At 41.9% G+C, this 19,817-nt stretch overlaps 1 protein-coding gene across 5 annotated transcripts in view; it reads right to left on the bottom strand.

Moving 5' to 3' along the window:
* Window positions 1-19,817, bottom strand: part of RORA (RAR related orphan receptor A) — an 812,472-nt gene that overhangs the window by 27,194 nt on the left and 765,461 nt on the right. For all 5 annotated transcript variants that reach the window (XM_070378001.1, XM_070378002.1, XM_070378003.1 and 2 more), the window contains 2 exons: window positions 4,401-4,542; window positions 818-1,213 (listed from right to left, as the gene is read on the bottom strand). In XM_070378001.1, the coding sequence (XP_070234102.1) occupies window positions 818-1,213; window positions 4,401-4,542 (538 nt within the window). The remainder of the gene's footprint in view (window positions 1-817; window positions 1,214-4,400; window positions 4,543-19,817) is intronic.

Raw genomic sequence — 19,817 nt, forward strand, 5'->3', positions numbered from 1 at the left:
TTCTTGGACATGTGATGGGAGACAGTGGATAGACAAAAGCAAGGGGAAAGGTAGAATTATGAAGTGCTTCCAAGGGAGACTACCCTGCTGGCTCAGATGGTACAGAATCCTCCTGCAATGCAGAAGACCTGGGTTTGATCCCTGGGTTAGGAAGATCCCCTGGGGAAGGGAATGGCTACCCACTCCAGTGTTCTTACCTGGGTACTTCCACGGGCAAAGGAGCCTGGAGGGCTATGGTCCATGCGGTCACAAAGAGTTGGACATGACTGAGCAACTATCACTTTCACTTTCCCAATGGTAAAGGTGACTTGCCCTTCTGCTGCTGCTGCTGCTAAGTTGCTTCAGTCATGTCTGATTCTGTGCGACCCCATAGACGGCAGCCCACCAGGCTCCCCCGTCCCTGGGATTCTCCAGGCAAGAACACTGGAGTGGGTTGCCATTTCCTTCTCCAATGCATGAAAGGGAAAAGTGAAAGTGAAGTCGCTCAGTTCTGTCCGACCCTCAGCGACCCTATGGACTGCAGCCTACCAGGCTCCTCCATCCATGGGATTTTCCAGGCAAGAGTACTGGAGGGGGGTGCCATCGCCTTCTCCAGAATTGCCCTTCTAAATGCATGTTTTTTGTTTTTTTTTTCTGTGGGGCATGTGGGATCTTAGTTCCCTGACCAAGCATTGGAAGCGCAGTCTTAACCAATGGACAACCAGGGAAGTCCCTAGACGCATCATTTTAATATCATAACTTAGAGGAAAGTCAGACATATCCCATTTCCTTCAAAGGCATCAGTAGTACATCCCAATGGAAACACAGAAGCCATTACCTAGTTCTGCCATGGACACAGTTGGGGAAGTCTCTCCATTGGTGAAAGAGCAGTAGGGGAAGAAGCCTGATGCTGGTGTGTAGTCACATATGGGTTCTGGTTTGATTCCATTGATATCAAGACCTGACTGGTCCGGGGAAGGCTGTATGTCCAGGTAGAAGCTGCTGACGGCAGAGTCTGCCTTGCTGCCCTCGGGGGTGTGCCCGTCAATGTAGTTGCTGAGGTCATCGTGAAGCTCCGTGAGCCCGTTGGCCGAGATGTTATAGGTGGGAGTCAGCGGCTCGGCCTCTCCAGGCTGCTGTTGGTGGTCTCGCTGCTGCTGCTGCATCCGGTGCTTCTGTACTTCTGCATACAAGCTGTCTCTCTGCTTTTTCGACATGCGGCCAAATTTTACAGCTGGAAGAAAAAAGCCAAGCCACACCATATACAATATGTTTTTCTCCATGATCCTCTCTGGTATGCTTTAGGACTTCCTTTGAAGTTGCAGATAATTTTAATCAAAAACCACATAACCACCAAATAAGGACATGATCCAGAGGTGAAAACGGTCCTACCTCACATAGGCTTGCTCCACATCCCTGACAGCAAAGATACATCCTGGAGGAGCTAAGTTTCAGAAACAGACCCAGGGCTGGTAGAAGAGACCTAGAGCAATGATCAGCTTGGTTTTCATGCTGTCACATAACCCTATGCTCAGTGGGAGCTACTGGACTGCGGTTTGATGGGTTTGTTCCCTCTCGACCCAGGCAGTTGGTCTAGACACTTCTTTTCTTAGTGTTCAGACTCGAGCACAGGGATGCACAAACTGACCGGTCTACATCAGGGCACAAGCAGTCAAATCTCCACATGCATTCATTTCACTAATCCGTACACTTAGATGAGTTTCTTTCTGATCAAATAGCCAAATCTGGGGCTTCCGGAGCAAGCTCAACAGACTGCATGAAGCATTTGCAATTCCCTGGGTTACACCTCTGAGTGTACCCCTCGCCTGCTCCTGGGTCATGTGGCCCCTTTGAAACCCTTGGACCCATCTTAAAAGGATACGTTCTGCTATTCTCATTGAGCCTCAAGTGAAAAAGAATATTAGGATTTTGGAAGTGGTAGGCATGGACAGAGGGGCCTGGTACGCTGCAGTCCATGGGGTCGCTAAGAGTCGGACACAACTGAGCGACTTCCCTTTCACTTTTTACTTTCATGCATTGGAGAAGGAAATGGCAACCCACTCCAGTGTTCTTGCCTGGAGAATCCGAGGGACAGGGGAGCCTGGTGGGCTGCCGTCTATGGGGTCGCACACAGTCAGACACGACTGAGTGACTTAGCAGCAGCAGCAACTGCAGCTCTGGGGAAGATCCCTGCCAGGAGAATTTGTGTTCGCAGCCCTTCTCTGTGCCATGTGTCCCCACGTTTAAAGTGGAACAGTGACTGGAGTAACTTTCCAGTTCACTTAGCATTTCAAATGATTTCTCTTGAAACATCGAGATAACTGAGAAAAAAAAAAAACCTGTGATTTCCTGGTCTGAACTCCCCCACTAACCCATTTATTTCTCAGCCTAAGTAGGTATAGATAAAGCCTCTGGCGGAGGGACTAAGATCTCCTGATTATGGTTAAATTTACACCCGACTGGGTAGATGAATTCACACATTTGACCATCAACAAAATTCTGTGAGTCTTGGGGCAAGAGGCAGGGTAGATGGAAGTGAAGTTGGGAATCAGTGCCCAGCCCAACTTGTGGGATCCTTTTCCTGCTAAGGAGGATGTGGTTTCCTTTTGCCTAGAGGAAACAAGTGAGCAGGATTCTGGGCAACTTCCAGTATCCATGGCTCAGGTGACAAATTGGGTGGGACTTGTTAGATAGCAGTCAGGCTGATGTGGGCTATGAATTTCAGGCCTAAAACTGTCGTCGTTTAGTCGCTAAGTCACGTCCGACTCTTTTGCGACCCCGTGGACTATAGCCTGCCAGCCTCCTCTGTACATGAGATTTCCCAGGCAAGAATACTGGAGTGGGTTGCCATTTCCTCCTCCAAGGGATCCTCTGCAACCAGGGGTTGAATCACGTCTCCTGCATTGGCAGGTGGATGCTTTGCTGCTAAGCCACCAGGGAGGCCCTGTCTAAAATTGTATAAGCCCCCAAATTCACTCCAAGCCCACAATAACATGAGCTGTCACTTATATACAAAATCTTCACAAGGCATACTGAAGGTACTTAATTCTTTTTGAAAAGAATAGTCTAGAATCCCCAAAGGGATTAATACCTCTAATTAATAGGGGGAAACTGGTTCTGCCATGACTCTGAATTGTGTTCTCTTTTCTTAATGTTAAAAACAGTAATCACACTATCCCCTAAGTGAAATAAATGGATCAGGTTTTTGTTTTTTGTTTTTTGGCCACAGCACACAGCTTGTGGGATCTGAGTTCCCTGACCAGGGATCAAACCCATGGCCCTTGTAGTGGAAGCATGAAGTCCTTACCACTGGACCACCAGGGAATTCCCTGGATTAGGTTTTGAGAAAATGCACACCCATCTGTGATTTTTTAACTTACAGACTCATAAGAGATAAACCTAGTTGTGTGAGTTCAGGGCCACTGGAAGTTGAAATCTGTAGAGTTGCATATCACAGGAATTTCAGAGGATATGGTGTAAGTTTTATGACTTGCATCTTCTGATCCGCAAAACTTCCCTTTGCTTCTACAAATTCTAAGAGGCAATCCTGTGTACAACTTGTGCCTGGGTAGGTCCACAGGCCCGAGAACTTCTGATTCTAGGGAAAGCAGACACTCAGAACACCTGTCTAGCAGCCTGAAAGGTTTTTCAGACCCTTATTTTTCCAGGGTCTGAAACTCCACTGGAAGTGATGTTTCCTTCAGAGGGATCTCTCACGGTAGCCAACCAGCCAGTATATTCAGTAAAGTCCTTAAATGTATCTACTGTGCTATCAGCCCAATTTTCTTATATAAGAATAGTCTTGAAATCTGGTGTTGATTATTTAGTGCACTGAAGACAATTTTCCAGGAAGATCCTAAACTGTTTTGCAACTGTTAAAATAGCTTGTTTTAATGAAAAGAACATTTGTCATTGAGGCCTGCTTTGCACTATTTCCACACATACTGGATGTACAAATATTTGACTTTGGATCCAGTTAGCAATAACAGCTAATGCGTCCCAACTGCCAATAAGCTGACTAGTATAAAGCACATAACAATTAGCTCTGCCTTGTGTTTTCTATGAGAAAAAAAAAAATGCTTCTAGAAGGTATCCTTTTTCAGATCCTCAGGTGACACCTGAACCTCCCATCAATTCATCCACCTGCAATGACTTAAACATCAAAAATCTGAAGGTGTTCTGACCACATAGACATTTCTTCTCCATGCCCCCCATCCTGCCCTGCATCAGCCAGTGAGCTGACTGGATGGTTTATGGACGAGAAAGTAACTGCTGTGATACCCACAGGGATGCCAGAGGAGGGAAGACTGGAGGGGGTGGTGAGGGACAGAGGGGACATATTCTGGCAGACTTGGGTCCAGGCTTCAGAAGGTACTTTCACAACCCTGTGCTATTATGCAACATAGGCTGCGAGAGCTCACCATCTCGAGACATCCCCACGGCAAGGCATTTCTGTAATCGACAGTGCTGGCAGCGGTTTCTACTGGTTCGATCAATCAAACAGTTCTTTTGACGAGGACAGGAGTAGGTGGCATTGCTTTGCTGACTTCTCCTGAAAAAGCCCTGTGATTCAGTTATGAAATAGAAAACAGGTTAGTGTCAGCTTGAGCTGAATGATACTAAAGGCAGGAAAGGAAGCGCCCGTCGGCATGAATATTTAATGGAGAATTAAAGTTGTAGCACAATCATCCTGGAAACCATTAATGAAATTAAAGTCACTTCTTTTTCCTTGAGTAAAATGGGTCCCCAGAGCCCAATCCTCTGTCCCTTACACATGCAAAACTTTCTTTAATTGCAATAGACATTTGCTTATGTAGAAGGAAGAGGACCAGGCCCTGTTCTTGGCTTCTAATGATTGAAAGCTATATGCTTAATAACAGTGGCACAAAGGCACTCATCTTTAACCTTCACCTCCAACACATTTTTAGTAGAATAAACAGAATGCTTCTCCGTATGCCCAGAGACGAGAAAGTGCTAACCTAAGCGGACACTGTGGCAGTCTCAACTAGACCAAATAAATCCACCACTCTTTAGGTATCTTTCATTCCCCAAGTCAGAATCTACTGCTCCAAGAAGTTAAATGACACGTGGGTGGATTATCTTGGCAGATCAATCAGACTGGGAATACTCTACCCTTGAGAGTTTGGAAAAACCATCTTTTCAGAATCACGGACTTTCAGATTGAACAAATCTGAGCTGATGTTCATCAAGTCCCACGTTATTTGTTAAGCACTGTTTTGTAAATAAGAAGGTGTAATAAGATGCATAAGGAGTACTGACCTCAAGGATTCCATTCATTTACTCATTTATTTATTGATTCATTCATTTTTGCTAACTCCTTGAGCTAGATTCTTTCTAGCTCATTAATGTTCATTGCTTAGTCTTTTCTTAAAGCTGTCAGTGTTCCTTTTAGTTACATTTTGGTAGCAATCCGTGAGTTTTGGTATATAGTATTTTCATGATTATTCAATATGAAACACATTCTAGTTTTCAATAGATCTCTTTTTTAATCCATATGTTATTTAGAAGCACATTTTAAAAAGCTAAAGTAAGGTTGATTTACAATGTTGCATTAGCTTCTGGTGTACAGCAAAGTAACTCAATTAGATATACTCTTTTTCAGATTCTTTTCCATCATAGGTTATTACAAGGTATTGAATATAGTTTCCTGGGCTATATAATAGAAACTTGTTATTTATACAAGCACATTCCTTATTTTACAAATATATGTGGGGTTTGTTTCTGGTTATTGCTTGATAGTTGACTTATGTCTCATTGGTTTTGAAAACTAGGAATGTATTCTGGAAAAAAAAAAAAAAAAAAGGTAACCAGAGCCATTTCTATGAAGCAGAACCATGAAGGTTACAAAAGTCTGTTATCATCTTTAAATCTTTAATGGCAAAGATAGTTGACCATGACCAAGGGGACACCAGTACCAAAGGGTAAGGTAAAACCCTGAAGAACGGATAGAATGACAGAGTGCTGGGCAAACTGATAAGAGTGCTCTCTCACCAGAAGATTTTTCTGAGGCCAACTTGGCAGTTATACTAAAATCCTTTAAAAACATGCCTATCCACTGAACTAGAAATTATTCTTTAAGGAATATATTTTAAAGGCATGATAAGAAAGGTACAAGGATTTACCTACTTGGATGTTCATCACAGCACTATCTGTAAGGTAAGACACATTTATAAACATGCTAAATGTCCAACAGTAGTGAACTGGAAGAGTCATGTTGGATATCTGTATATTCAGCAACCACTAAAAATGGTATTTCAGAAGTACAATTATTGACATACGGTGGTGACAGAAATGTACTACTTAATAAAAAAAAAAACAGCTAAAGAACTAAACACAATATAATCCAATATTGGAGGGAAAATCCATATATTTAACACAGAAGAAACCTTTGGAAAATTATGCCCTCAAATGAAAACAAATGCTGATCTTTTTTTTTTTTTTTTTTTGGTTTGTTTATCTGTGCTTTTTGATTTTTCTATACTATGTGAGTGGAAAGGTATTCGAGCTACGCAAGAAGAACTATTCACTACATCTGCTTTTTTCCCTGACAGCTGGGGACTCTGTGGATTAAGTCATGGTTCTGATGGATATAACCTCGGTTTCCAGTTTTTTCCTTTTGGAGACCAACCTAGGATGGGAGGGGCAGGCACTGACCTTTTACCAACTCTCTGATGTCTACCAAGCTATTCACTAACCAACGTGGGCAAGGTTAGGGGCCCAGGATCTCAATCTGTCTCTCTACTATACTTCAAATTTTCCTGATATCAAGTCTGATCTCTACTGTGAGGCAATCCCTCTTTTCTCAAAATATCTAAAGCTGTTTTTCTTTTTTTTCCTTAATGTGTTTCCTTTCTCTGTGACAAGAAAGTGAGAAGTAAAACTTTCTTTGGCACTTAATAGACTTCAAGAAAATATAAATGGTAACAGAGGCAGACGATCCTTAAAAAGAGATACCAAGAGGTCACCTGTCTATGTATTCGGTCGAGTCAGGGACATATAATCTCTGCCAAGGCTGAAAGGTATTTCGTTCTTTCTTGAGACTATACCACTCCATGTTTGCTGTCACTGCAGGGGCTTGTTTGTTTGATCAGTTGCTCAGTCACATCCGACCCTTTGTGACCCCACGGACTGCAGCACGCCAGGCTTCCCTGCCCTTCACCATCTCCCAGAGCTTGCTCTAACTCAGGTGATTGAGTAGGTATTGCCATCTAACCATCTCGTCCTCTGTCGTCCCCTTCTCCTCCTGCCTTCAATCTTTCTCAGCATCAGAGTCTTTGCAATGAGTTGGCTCTTTGCATCAGATGGCCAAAGTATGGGAGTTTCAGTTTCAGGATCAGTCCTTCCAATGAATATTCAGGATTGATTGGTTTCATCTCCTTGCAGTCCAGGGGACTCTCAAGAGTCTTCTCCAACACCACAGTTCAAAAGCATCAATTCTTCGGCGCTCAGCCTTCTTTATGGAAGTGGAAGTGACAAACAGATTCAAGGGATTAGACCTGATAGAGAGCTTGAAGAACTATGTACAGAGGTTCACAACATTGTACAGCAGGCAGTGATCGAAACCATCCCCAAGAAAAAGAAATGCAAAATGGTTGTCTGAGGAGGGCTTACAAACAGCTGAGAAAAGAAGTGAAAGGCAAAGGAGAAAAGGAAAGACATACCCATCTGAATGCAGAGTTCCAAAGAACAGCAAGGAGAGATAAGAAAGCCTTCCTAAATGCACGATGCAAAGATAAGAGGAAAACAATAGAATGGGAAAGACTAGAGATCTCTTCAAAAATGAGAGATACCAAGGGAACATTTCATGCAAAGATGGGCACAATAAAGGACAGAAACGGTATGGACCTAACAGAAGCAGAAGATATTAAGAAGAATACACAGAACATCTATACAAAAAAGATATTAATGACCTGGATAACCATGATGGTGTGACCACTCACCTACAGACAGACATCTTGGAGTACGAAGTCAAGTGGATCTGAGGAAGCATCACTACAAACAAAGCTAGTGGAGGTGATGGAATTCCAGCTGAGCTATTTCAAATCCTAAAAGATGATGCTGTGAAAGTGCTGCACTCAACATGCCAGCAAATTTGGAAAACTCAGCAGAGGCCACAGGACTGGAAAAGGTCAGTTTTCACTCCAATCTCAAAGAATGTTCAAACTACCACATAACTGTACGCATCTCACATGCTAGCAAAGTAATGCTCAAAATACTCTAAGTTAGGCTTCAACAGAACGTGAACTGAGAACTTCCAGATGTGCAAGTTGGTTTTACAAATGACAGAGGAGCCAGAGATCAAATTGCCAACATCTGCTGGGTCAGAGAAAAATCAAGAGAATTCCAGAAAAAAACATCTACTTCTGCTTCATTGACTATGTTAAAGCCTTTCACTGTGTAGATCACAACAAACTGGAAAATCCTTCAAGAGCTGGGAATATCAGACAACCTTACCTGCCTCCTACAAAACCTGTATCCTTGTCAAGAAGCAATAGTTAGAACTGGACATGGAACAACGTACTGGTTCCAAATTGGGAAAGGAGTACGTCCTGTATATCATCACCCTGCTTATTTAACTTATATGCAGAGTACATCATGTAAAATGCCGGGCTGGATAAAGCACAAGCTGGAATCAAGATTGCTGGGAGAAATATCAATAACCTCAAATACGCAGATGATACCAGCCTAATGGCGGAAAGTGAAGAGGAACTAAAGAACCTCTTGATGAAGGTAAAAGAGGAGAGTGAGAAAGCTGGCTTAAAACTCAATATTCAAAAAACAAAGATCATGGCATCTGGTCTCATCACTTCATGGCAAATAGATGGGGAAACAATGGAAACAGTGAGAAACTTTATGGTCTTGGGCTCCAAAATCACTGTGGATGGTTACTGTAGCCATGAAATAAAAAGACATTCCTTGAAAGAAAAGCTATGACAGACCTAGAGAGCATATTAAAAAGCAGAGACATTACTTGCTGACAAAGGTCCATTAGTCAAAGCTATGGTTTTTTCGGTAGTCATATATAGATGTGAGTTCGACCTAAGCAGGGGTTTAGTTTGTGTTTCCTTTTGCTGATAAAAGGGAAAAAAAGGGTCTGTGTCACAAGGATTCTGTTCCATTTTGTTCTCTAATCACTGAATATGAAGAATGTCTACACGATCTCTCTTTTTTTCTTTAAATGGAGCCAGTATATGCAGACTGCACCATTATCTCCCAGGACCTCGTCTATAGACCAAATCACAGTATGTGCCACCTTTCTTTCCAGGTTCTTTTGTACCTTTAGTATTCTTAGGATCCTTTACAATGTCTCCACTTTCTTAAAAACTAAGAAATCCATGTCTAGACACCACTCTTGAATAATGCTTGGGTCATTATCAAAGGGAAAAAAGGTTACTCTTTAGGTTTTACACATTAAACTTAAGTGAACATCAAACCACCACTAATCAAGTTCCAAAATGTTAGCACAGAAGCCATATACAACCACCAGTTTGCTCTGCTAAAAGGGAACCGTGAGGGAATAATGATAATGATACTGGTGAAGATACGATGGAAGGAGAGATCTTAATGAATGCATTATTTTAAATATATTTTTTAATGTGGACCATTTGTAAAGTCTTTACTGCATTTGTTACAATATTGCTTCTGTTGTTCGTGTTCTGTTTTTTTGGCCATGAGGCATGTGGGGTCTTAGCGGATTGAACTCACATTCCTTGCATTGGAAGGTGGAGTCTTAACCACTGGTCTGCCACGGAAGTTTTCTAATCATATCTATTTATACTGTATTTTCAATGCTTTCACATCTTGAGGTCTTGCTAACTCAGAGTCGATTACACTTCCCAGGGCTACCTAGCTTCTAGAAATAGCAAACAACTTGCCTGGAAGCATACAAGCAACCAATCCGGAGACTAGACCGGTCACCGCCTCCCAGGTTTTCCTCGCCCTCTCTCTGCCTCTGACTGACACGGCTTCTCACTGTGGTCCCCTGTGTGGCATGCTATGCCTCCTATTTCTGCTGCTGCTAAGTCACTTCAGTCATGTCAGACTCTGTGCGACCCCAGAGATGGCAGCCCACCAGGCTCCCCCGTCCCTGGGATTCTCCAGGCAAGAACACTGGAGTGGGTTGCCATGTCCTTCTCCAATGCATGAAAGTGAGAAGTGAAAGTGAAGTCGCTCAGTTGTGTCGGACTCTTCGCAACCCCATGGACCGCAGCCTACCAGGCTCCTCCGTCCATGGGGTTTTCCAGGCAAGAGTACTGGAGTGGGGTGCCATTGCCTTCTCCAATTTCTAGGGACTTATGTTATAACCAATTTCTCTCCCTTCATGGCAGTCATGTTTGTGTCTTAGGTGTCTTACCATATCTGATTAACACCAATCCCAGGTAGCATTAAAGCGTGCTGATTATTTGCTCATCACCCTGTGCTTTATATGGATTCCATCACTTAATTTTTTTAAATTATTGGAGGATAATTGCTTTATAACGTTGTGTTGGTTTCTGCTGTACAACAACACTAATCAGCCTATATCAGCCTATGGACCAGTATACATGCGTCCCCTCCCTCTGAAGCCTCCCTCGCCCTGCCATCCCACCCCTCCAGGTCATCACAGAGTGCCGGGCTGGGCTCCCCGTGTTCTGCAGCAGCTTCCCAGCAGCTAGCTGTTTCACAGATGGGAGTGTGTACATGTCAGCGCTGCTCTCTCAGTCCGTGCCCCTACTCCTTCCCCCGCCGTGTCCAAGTCCGTTCTCCACGTCTGGGTCTCCATTCCCGCCCTGCAAGTAGGCTCATCAGTACCATTTTTTAGGTTCCATATATATGATTAATATATGACATTTGTTTTTCTCTTCCTGACTTACTTCATTCTGTGTAAGAGGCTTTAATTTTGACAAGGGCAGCCTGAGGCAGGCACTATCATTTTCCTGGTTTTTAGGTCAAAGAACCTGAGGCTTAGAGAGGCACTAGCTCAGAACCCAAACCCCCCCTCTCCCCCCCCCCCCCCCCCCAGCGTGGGATAAAGTCAGGATCTGAATTCAGGTGGTTTAATTCCAGAACTCACACTTTTATCCCTTTTGTTGTTCTTCTGCTTCTTTTTGTGTGTCAAAAAGGATTCCCACTTGGGGGTTCTTACAGAAGGTGACCATTAAAGGAAGCAGTGTCAAGACACAAGGTATGCATGATCAAGGAGCAAGACTGATCTGTTCTGAAATTAGTTTTCCTCCCGGTTAACCCCTTTAGCTGGCCATGTTGTCACTGCCCAGGCATTTAATAAATTCCTCTTCTATAGCCACCTCCTGATGTGGGTTATTCACACAAGAAAGTCAGTTTCACAATTTCATGATTTTTCCCTCATTTATCACCAGGAGGGTTATGTCCTCTTTAATTCACCCTAGTTATTTCTAGATTACTTTGGCTCATTTAGAAAACAAAACAATAACAACAACAAACTGAATCCAAGGCGCAGTCACTATCTTTAAAGATGTCTGAGAAATTGTACCACCTATTTGCAAGACAAATCCATGAGGCTTTCCACATGCTCTTGGAGCAATGGTGCTGAGGCCGGAACCAATACGTGAAAAAGGACTCCACTTCTTTAGCTGTCTCAGTTCCGAAGGGCTTGGGGAAAGCAAACGTGCAAATAGACACACCTTACTCTTTACAATCCCATTTACTTCTCACTGAGTCATTTGAGCAAGTGCCTGTGGAAAGTTCAGGGAGTGGCAGCACTAAGAACCACAGAAAAAACCTTTCTTTTGGACTAAGTTGACAGCCCACAAGGCTAGCTATCAAATACCAAAGGGGAGGGGTCAGGCAGGTTTATAAGGTGAGAGCCATGGAGGGAGGGAAAGGGTAAGCCTAGGTGAATCAGACACACCAAACTCTGCCTTTCAGATAGAACGAGGGCTTGGTGTTCCTTTCCTGCCCCTTGTCTCCCCTTAAAACAACAACAACAAAACTCCACAACCCTACAGGGATTTCCCTGGTGGTACAGTGGTTAAGATTCTGAACTTTCAATGCAGGGCACATGGGTTCAATCCTTGATCAGGGAACAAGAATGCCACGTGTCACAAGGCACGGCCAATAAACAAAAAAATAAAAACTCTTCATTTCAGTATATTCTTGGGGTTTCTCAGAGGATTTGGGCAGTTAAACTGATGAAGTATTTAAAACGAATGAGTATATACGAGGAGAAGGATTAGAAGGGCAGAAAGGAAGAAAGGGAGAACGTATGGTAGGTATCTTCTTTCATAAAGCGAGAAGCCTGCTCATAAATGGAGAAGCCAGATCTTGACTGATGTGGGACCTGGAGAGGGTCCCACTGATAAACGAGTAGGCTGGGATCCCGGTCCTAGGGGTGGGGAAGCTGGCGGCCACACAGAGAGCAGTGACAGCGCAAGGCAGAGCTTGGAGTTTTTGGGAGGAACTGAGGAGGTATGGGTAGAGAAGAAAGCGCGGAAGCTGCGAGTCAGCTGGGACAGATGTTAAATATACAATGGTGGAGTTTCACTTCTAAAAGCTGAGCTGATGAATGACTTCTTTGGCTTTCTGAAAAGTTCACTTTTTATGGCTGTCCAGGTACATGGAGATGTGCCATTACAAACACGGTGGGCTTGAGCAGGGGGCCACCATGATGACATTCAGGATACTGGTATTTGGTGCGACTGTGGCACACTACCACCACCTAGTGGCAGCAGACTCACATGCAGTTATTGCAAACAGTACGTTAGAATATGCAAACAGCCTTTAGAGATGAAAGGAAGTTGAGATTACTTGACTCAGTAGTTCTCCAACTGAATGTGTATCAGAATCACCGGTGGAACTTTTAAAAAATACACCTAAGATCTTCTGAACCAGAACATCTGAGGGTATATTCGCTGACATACATGCTCGTTTGAACAATGTGAAAGTGCCATTTTTGTAGGTCAAAAAAGACAACGCGTCATTCTGTATGGTAAACATTTTAACAAAGCTTCCTGAAGACTCTGCTGCTTTCCCTTTGTTAAGAATCAGGGATCTACTCTAGCTCTCTGATTTTGCAGATAACAAAAATGAAGCTGAGAAAGCTGAGTGACATGTCCAAGGCTTCCCCGTGGCTTCATGTCATTGCTGGGACTTGAACTCCAGCATCCTAATTTTAAGTGTAGTGCCTCCCACATAAGCATCTCTCCTGCAGTGTTGGGCTAACAAAACCCATGTTACTCAGTCTTGATTTCCTCACATTCATCAACCTTCCACCTCCATTTCCACTGCCTCAAAGAGAATTTGCCAGTGTTTCCTGCCTTATTTCACCAAGCCTTTCAAAGTGCCTTCTGTTGAGTTTTATTTCTAACTTCTGCCTCTGTTCTTTGGAAAATTCTATTGCCTAGTTAAAAAAAAAATTATTTGGCCATGCTAGATCTTAGCTGTTGCATGCAAGATCTTCTATCTTCACCGTGGGATCTTTAGGTGTTTCATTGTGGGATATAGTTCCCTGACTAGGGATCAAACCTGGGTCCCCTGCATTAGGAGTGCAGAGTCTTAGCCAGGGAAGACTCTACTGCTATATAAAAAAAAAATCTGGCTGTATACTCTGAAAATTTTCATTGATCCCATTAGATTGGCGTTTCCTAGGATGGGGACAGAGGCCATGGGTATGGGAGAAGGCTGATACTGGGTTGCAAGAGCTGAATGTCAAAATTTCAGAAATTTTGTGAACCAATTGTTAAACATAACCATTATTAAACATTAACTTGACATATACATACTACTATATATAAAATGGGCTTCCCAGGTGGCTCAGTGATAAGAATCTACCTGCCAAGCAGGAGATGTGGGTTCAATCCCTGGGTCGCAAGATCCCCTGAAGAGGGAAATGGCTACTCACTCCAGAATTTGTGCCTGGGAAATCCCATTGACAGAGGAGTTTGGTGGGCTGCAGTCCATGGGGTTGCAAAGAATCAGACACGACTTAGTGACTAAACCACCACCACCATATATAAAATAGATAACCAACAAGGACCTACTGTACAGCACAGGAAACTATACTCAATATTCTGTAATAATCCATATAAGGTAAAGAATCTGAAAAAGAATGAATATATGTATATGTGTAACTTAATCACTTTGCTGTACATCTGAAACTAACACAACCTTGTAAATGAATTATATTTCAATAAATTTTTTTTAAAAAGTGATGAAGAGAATGATAACAATGCAGGTTCAATTTAAAAGTATGTCATGTCTATAGCCATCACATTGTGAAGGGCACAAAAAATGTGAAGATCGATCCTTCCAATTTTTAAAAACTATTATCTGATTCAGAAAGTAGTTGCTCACATCATCACTGACAAATGAGAGAAGTTCCAACACATGCTTTTCCTTGTTTCACTTTCCTCTTATTATTGTAAATGAAAAATCACATTGACGCTATAGTCTTTCATCAACCACAACCACAAGTGTGGATGTAAGAGTTCAGCAAAAATCAATGAGTGTATTCAATGAGAATCATCTGTCTACACACATATTATACATCATATATATAATATCTACTATATATTATATGGGTGGCTCAGATGGTAAAGAACCTGCCTATAATGTAGGAGACCTGGGTTCGATCCCTGGGATGGGAAGATCCCGTGGAAAAGGGAATGGCTACCCACTACATTATTCTTGCCTGGGAAATCCCATGGAGGGAGGAGATTGGCGGGCTACAGTCCAAGGGGTCGCAAAGAGTCGGACACGACTGAGTCCAACACTTTCACTTTCGTTTCATATATTATATATTCCGTTTATAATAATGTATTGTCAATTGCACTACTTGTAAATTGTATGTAATTGTATCAGTGACATACATACTACAGTTATGTACATATATATAGACACTGTTTTCCAGAGAGTTGATTGTTAAAAACTGACCAGCGGGTGACTGGACTGAGCCCAGTCCTTGCTGGATGCTCGGCTTTCCAACAGGCTGTCTAAGTGGCTCCTCTCTATTTTGGATAGGCACATACCCAGAGTTGTGGCTTGGCCTTCTACAGCCCCATCATCCCCACCACCAACACACACATATACAAACATTCTCCAGAAACTTTAGCTGGATGGCTTTATCTTTTTAAAAAATTAAACTATAGCTGGTTTACAATATGCCAATTTCCTCTGTACAGCAAAGTGATTCAGTTATATATGCCTTCTTTTTTATATTATTTTCTACTATGTTTATCATGGGATATATTTAAAAAATATATTTATTTATTTATTTTTGGCTGTGCTGGGTCTTCACTGCTGGGTGGGCTTTTCTCTAGCTGTGGCAAGCAGGGGTCACTCTCTAGTTGTGGCGTGTGGGCTTTTCACTGCAGTGGCTTCTCCTGTTGTGCAGCACAGTCTCCAGGGTGTGTGGGCTTCAGTAGTTGTGGCTGCTGGGCTCCAGAGCTCAGGCTCGAGAGTTGTGGCGCACAGGCTTAGTTGCTCTGTGGCATGTGGGATCTTCCTGGATCAGGGACTGAACCCATGCCCTGTGTTGGCGGATGGATTCTTTACCACTGAGACACCAGGGAAGACCCTATCATAGGATACTGAATATAGATTTCCTTTGTGCTATACAGTAGGACCTTATTGTTTATCCATTCAATACATACTGAATGGCTTTATCTTTATTCCGAACAGAACACTTCCAGACCCACTGATTATTTTCCCAGTCTCTTTTCCTCCAGTGTTTCCTTGCTCAGGCAAGGGTACCACCCTTAACCCAGATATTCAAAGCAGAAAGATGGGCCTCCCTGCTCCCTCCCCATCCACATGCATGCAGTTACTAAATTAGGCTGTTTCTGGTCATCTTCATATTCCTCAAATCCATCTACTTTTCTCTATCTTCACTGCAATTTTCTCAGGTCCCCACACCTGCCATCTTCTGAATGGGTTATTACACAGCCTAGGACTTGGAGCAGTCAACAAACACTTGCGGAATGAAAGACCAGAGGAAAAATGATGCCATGATAAAAACCTGTGGTGACAATCACATGGTGAGCTCCTATTCTATACCAAGCACCGGGGAGCACGCTTCACAAACATGATTCACACGCAATTCACAGCTTTACAAAGCAGGTATTTTTATGTCTATTTACAAATAAGAAAATTCCAGTTCAGAGAGGTTAAACCATCTTTTCAAAGTCACACAGCAGTTGAAGGAGAGGCGCCAAGATTTGAATTCTTGAAATCTGGGTACATCTTAACCCAAAGGCCAGAGAGTTCTTAATATACTACCCAGAAGACATGCATACAAAGATACGGGGCAGACCAAACAAAAACAGATAAACAACAAACAGGTAAAAAAGCCTCACTTTTCAGTTGTACAAAGTTCCATATAATGGTTCAGACATAAGCTGAGGGAGATGGCATTTTATAGGGTATCAAATACTAGGTTTATACAAGTAGGAAAACAACTTTCCTTTGCTAGGTCTTTTTAATAAAAGGCTTTGAAATAGACGTGACATTTCCTATTGGGGTTATTAATGTCTTCGCCCCCAAGTGGGCCTTAGCGGCAGAGACCTGTAAGTGTGGCTGGGAAGGTGTTGGGGTGGGGTTCTGGCTCTCAGGGGCTCCCCTCCTGCTCGGGGCTCCTTCCCAGGGAGGCACAGGCTGAAATGCTGATCTGATGTTTGGTCTTTTGACAATTTTCACTTAATGAATTGATTCCTACAGTTCATTAACATACCCACTTCCACTTCTGTATACACATATGTCTTAATTAGCTGCTCATTGGCTGTTTAATTACAAGAAAACAGCTGACAGCTGCCTTGCTGAATTCTAATGGCAGACGCGTTGGAACGGCTACACATTTGCTTTTGACAACCGAGATTTATTCATAACTCTATGATTTATTGTGAATGCTCATATGCCTGAGTGGATTATTGTATTTTCCAAGCCAACTGAAATGTTGGGATCTGGGAGACTATGGAAGTGGGAATCCCTCTCATTTCACTCCCGAGGCTGAGAAGAGCAGAGAATCCTAGCTGGAAAGGTATGAACTCAATTTCAGTTTTATTTATTTTTGGAACTTCCTGTTGGAATGTTCAGAAGTATGGGGGAGAGAAAAAAGACGTATCTTTGGATAAACGTGGGCTTGAAAGTTAAGGATTTAAAGTTAAAAAAGAATATAACTGGCAACTTAATTTTACTGAGGGGGAAAGAGGGCATGCATAAATTAAAATCAAAGAAAGGAAGAGGCAAAAGAAATGATAAAATTAAAGTCGGGGGAGGCAGGAATAACATTCCAAAAGGAAGCAAAAGAAAAGGGAAATTTGTTCTTTAGGAAAAAAAACAAAACAAAACAGGAAACATCATTTGCCAAAGTGAGCTGGTATGGCCCCACACTCAGGCAGCTGGTAGCAATAAATCATGGCAAGATGGATCTTCTCAACCACTTTTCCGTTCAATAGTGACTGAACTCCCCGTAGAATTGTACGTGCAAATGCTCTCTGATTAAAGCTGACCTCATGTGTTGTATTTGGTAAGAGATGTCTGTTTTGCCATACATCTGGTGGTCTGCCATGCTCAGATCCAATCCTGGTGACACATTCAGCAACAGTGATTCCCAAGCAGGCATGAGAGGCCTTACTCTGAGCCAGACACCACGGTACACCCTATGCACCACAAGCTCACAAGCCCAGCATTTTCTATGAGCAGAGGCATGATTAAGATCAAACCAAAGGAAAAAAAAAAAAAACCAAAAAAACTAAAAACAAAAAACCCCCTCAAATACCCAAATCATCTTGATGCAAATTGGGGTTTAACACATCCAACCACTTGTGCATTTATTTCATCACAGGCCTGGAATATGTTGCTAAATAAAAAATTTGTTCTTACCACCTGTCTAAAACAGAAATGAAATTCTGATGTCACAGGATGTAATAACAGCCAAATATAATTTTCATTTTAAATGGCTAGCTCTAATACTGGGGCCAAGTGCTATAAAGTGCTGAAGTAAAAATGTTGAGCATAAATGTACTAATGCTGAAAAGTGGACAAGATTGACCCAGGGTGAGTGAAATTTTACAACTGAAATGAAAATATTAGAACCCTTAAAAAAGAAAAAAAATTTGGGCCTAAAAGGAACATTTGTGGATATGTGTTTTTAACCTAAAACATAAGCAACTCCAGAAAATGCTTTAACTCTTTAACAGAAAAAAAAAAAAAGTACTGATTTATATGTTCTGGGATATCTCTGAAAAGACTTGCTAATTTCAGAGAGAATATTTGTTAATGCAAAAAAAAAAAAAAAAATCCAAGTTCTCCCTTTCCTGGGTGGAAGAGGAAGCTTTTCATAAGACATCATCTTAAATGTATTAATTGATGAATAAATATTTGACACATTCTTAGACTTATCACAAGGTAAAGGGTCTTAAGTGTAATCAGAAATCAATTTACTAACTTCAGTACTCAACTGTACATTATTATTTAAGAAGTCAGGGACCTCCCTGGCAGTGCAGTGGTTAAGACTCCATGCTTCCACTGTAAGGACCATGGGTTTTAAACACTGGTTGGGGGAACTAAGATTCTGCATGCCGCGTGGCATGGCCAAAAACTAAATAAAAATTAAAACTGGCACGCAAAAAAAAATCTATGATGGACAAAAGCGATCAAAATTTAAAAAAGAAGTCATAGTTGAATGATAATTATAGTTAACACTACCATATGATATGTAAGAAAGTTGATATGAGAATAAATCCTAAGAGTTTTCATCACAAGGAGAAAAAATTTTCCCTTTCTTTTTTTTTTTTTTTTATTGTATCTGCAGTTAACCTTTGAACAATGCAAGGGTTAGGGGTTGTAAACCCTCATTTAGTAAAAAATCCAAGTTTAACTTTTGACTCCCTGCAAACTGAACTACTAATAACATAAATAGTTAACAAAAATTTTGTATGTTGTATGAGCTATATAATGTATTCTTACAATAAAATAAGCCAGAGAAAAGAAAATGTTATTTAAAAATCACAGGGAGGAGAAAATATACTGACAGTCCTCTGTTGTATTTATCAATACCATAAGTTTATGTCCTTTGTTTTCAAGATGAATTGTCTGTCAGTATCTACATCCATATTGTCATATACAATACAGGAGATGTTATATGCATTACCAACAGTAGACATCAAATATGAAAAGATAACATTAAAAAGAAATTCATATTTATTTACAATTTCTCCTCAGTATTATTTATTGAAAAAAATCTGTGTGAGTATAACTCAGTGGACCCATGCAGTTCAAACTCAAGTTGTTCAAGCATCATATGTGTATGAGAAAATGAATGTTAGCTGAAATTATTTTGATAACCATTTCACAACATATGTAAATCATACCATCATGCTGAATGACTTACTTATACAGTAACGTATGCCAATTATTTCCCAACAAAACTGGGGGAAAAAGTTATGATAGAGCCCCAAAGACTGAGAGAATATGGATGAAAAACTGTGTGTGTGTGTTTTAATCTTGAGATAAATGTTTCATCATTATCCTCTAAGCAGCCACTGTATCTAATACTGAAGGTAGGAACTGAAGTCGGATGATAAACAGAACCATGGCTCAAAAGAAAAGTGAAAAGGAAAGTGAAAGTCACTCAGTCATGTCTGACTCTTTGCAACCACATGGACTGTATCCATGGACTTCTCCAGGCCAGAATACTGGAATGGGCAGCCTTTCCCTTCTCCAGGGTATCTTCCCAACCCAGGGATCGACCCCTGGTCTCCCCCATTGCGGGGGGATTCTTTACCAGCTGAGCCACCAGGAAAGCCAAGAATAATGAAGCAGTAGCCTATCCCTTCTCCAGTGGATCTTCCCGACTCAGGAAT

The sequence above is a fragment of the Bos mutus genome, chromosome 10, assembly GCF_027580195.1.
Source record: "Bos mutus isolate GX-2022 chromosome 10, NWIPB_WYAK_1.1, whole genome shotgun sequence".
Classification (NCBI taxonomy): Eukaryota; Metazoa; Chordata; class Mammalia; order Artiodactyla; family Bovidae; genus Bos; species Bos mutus.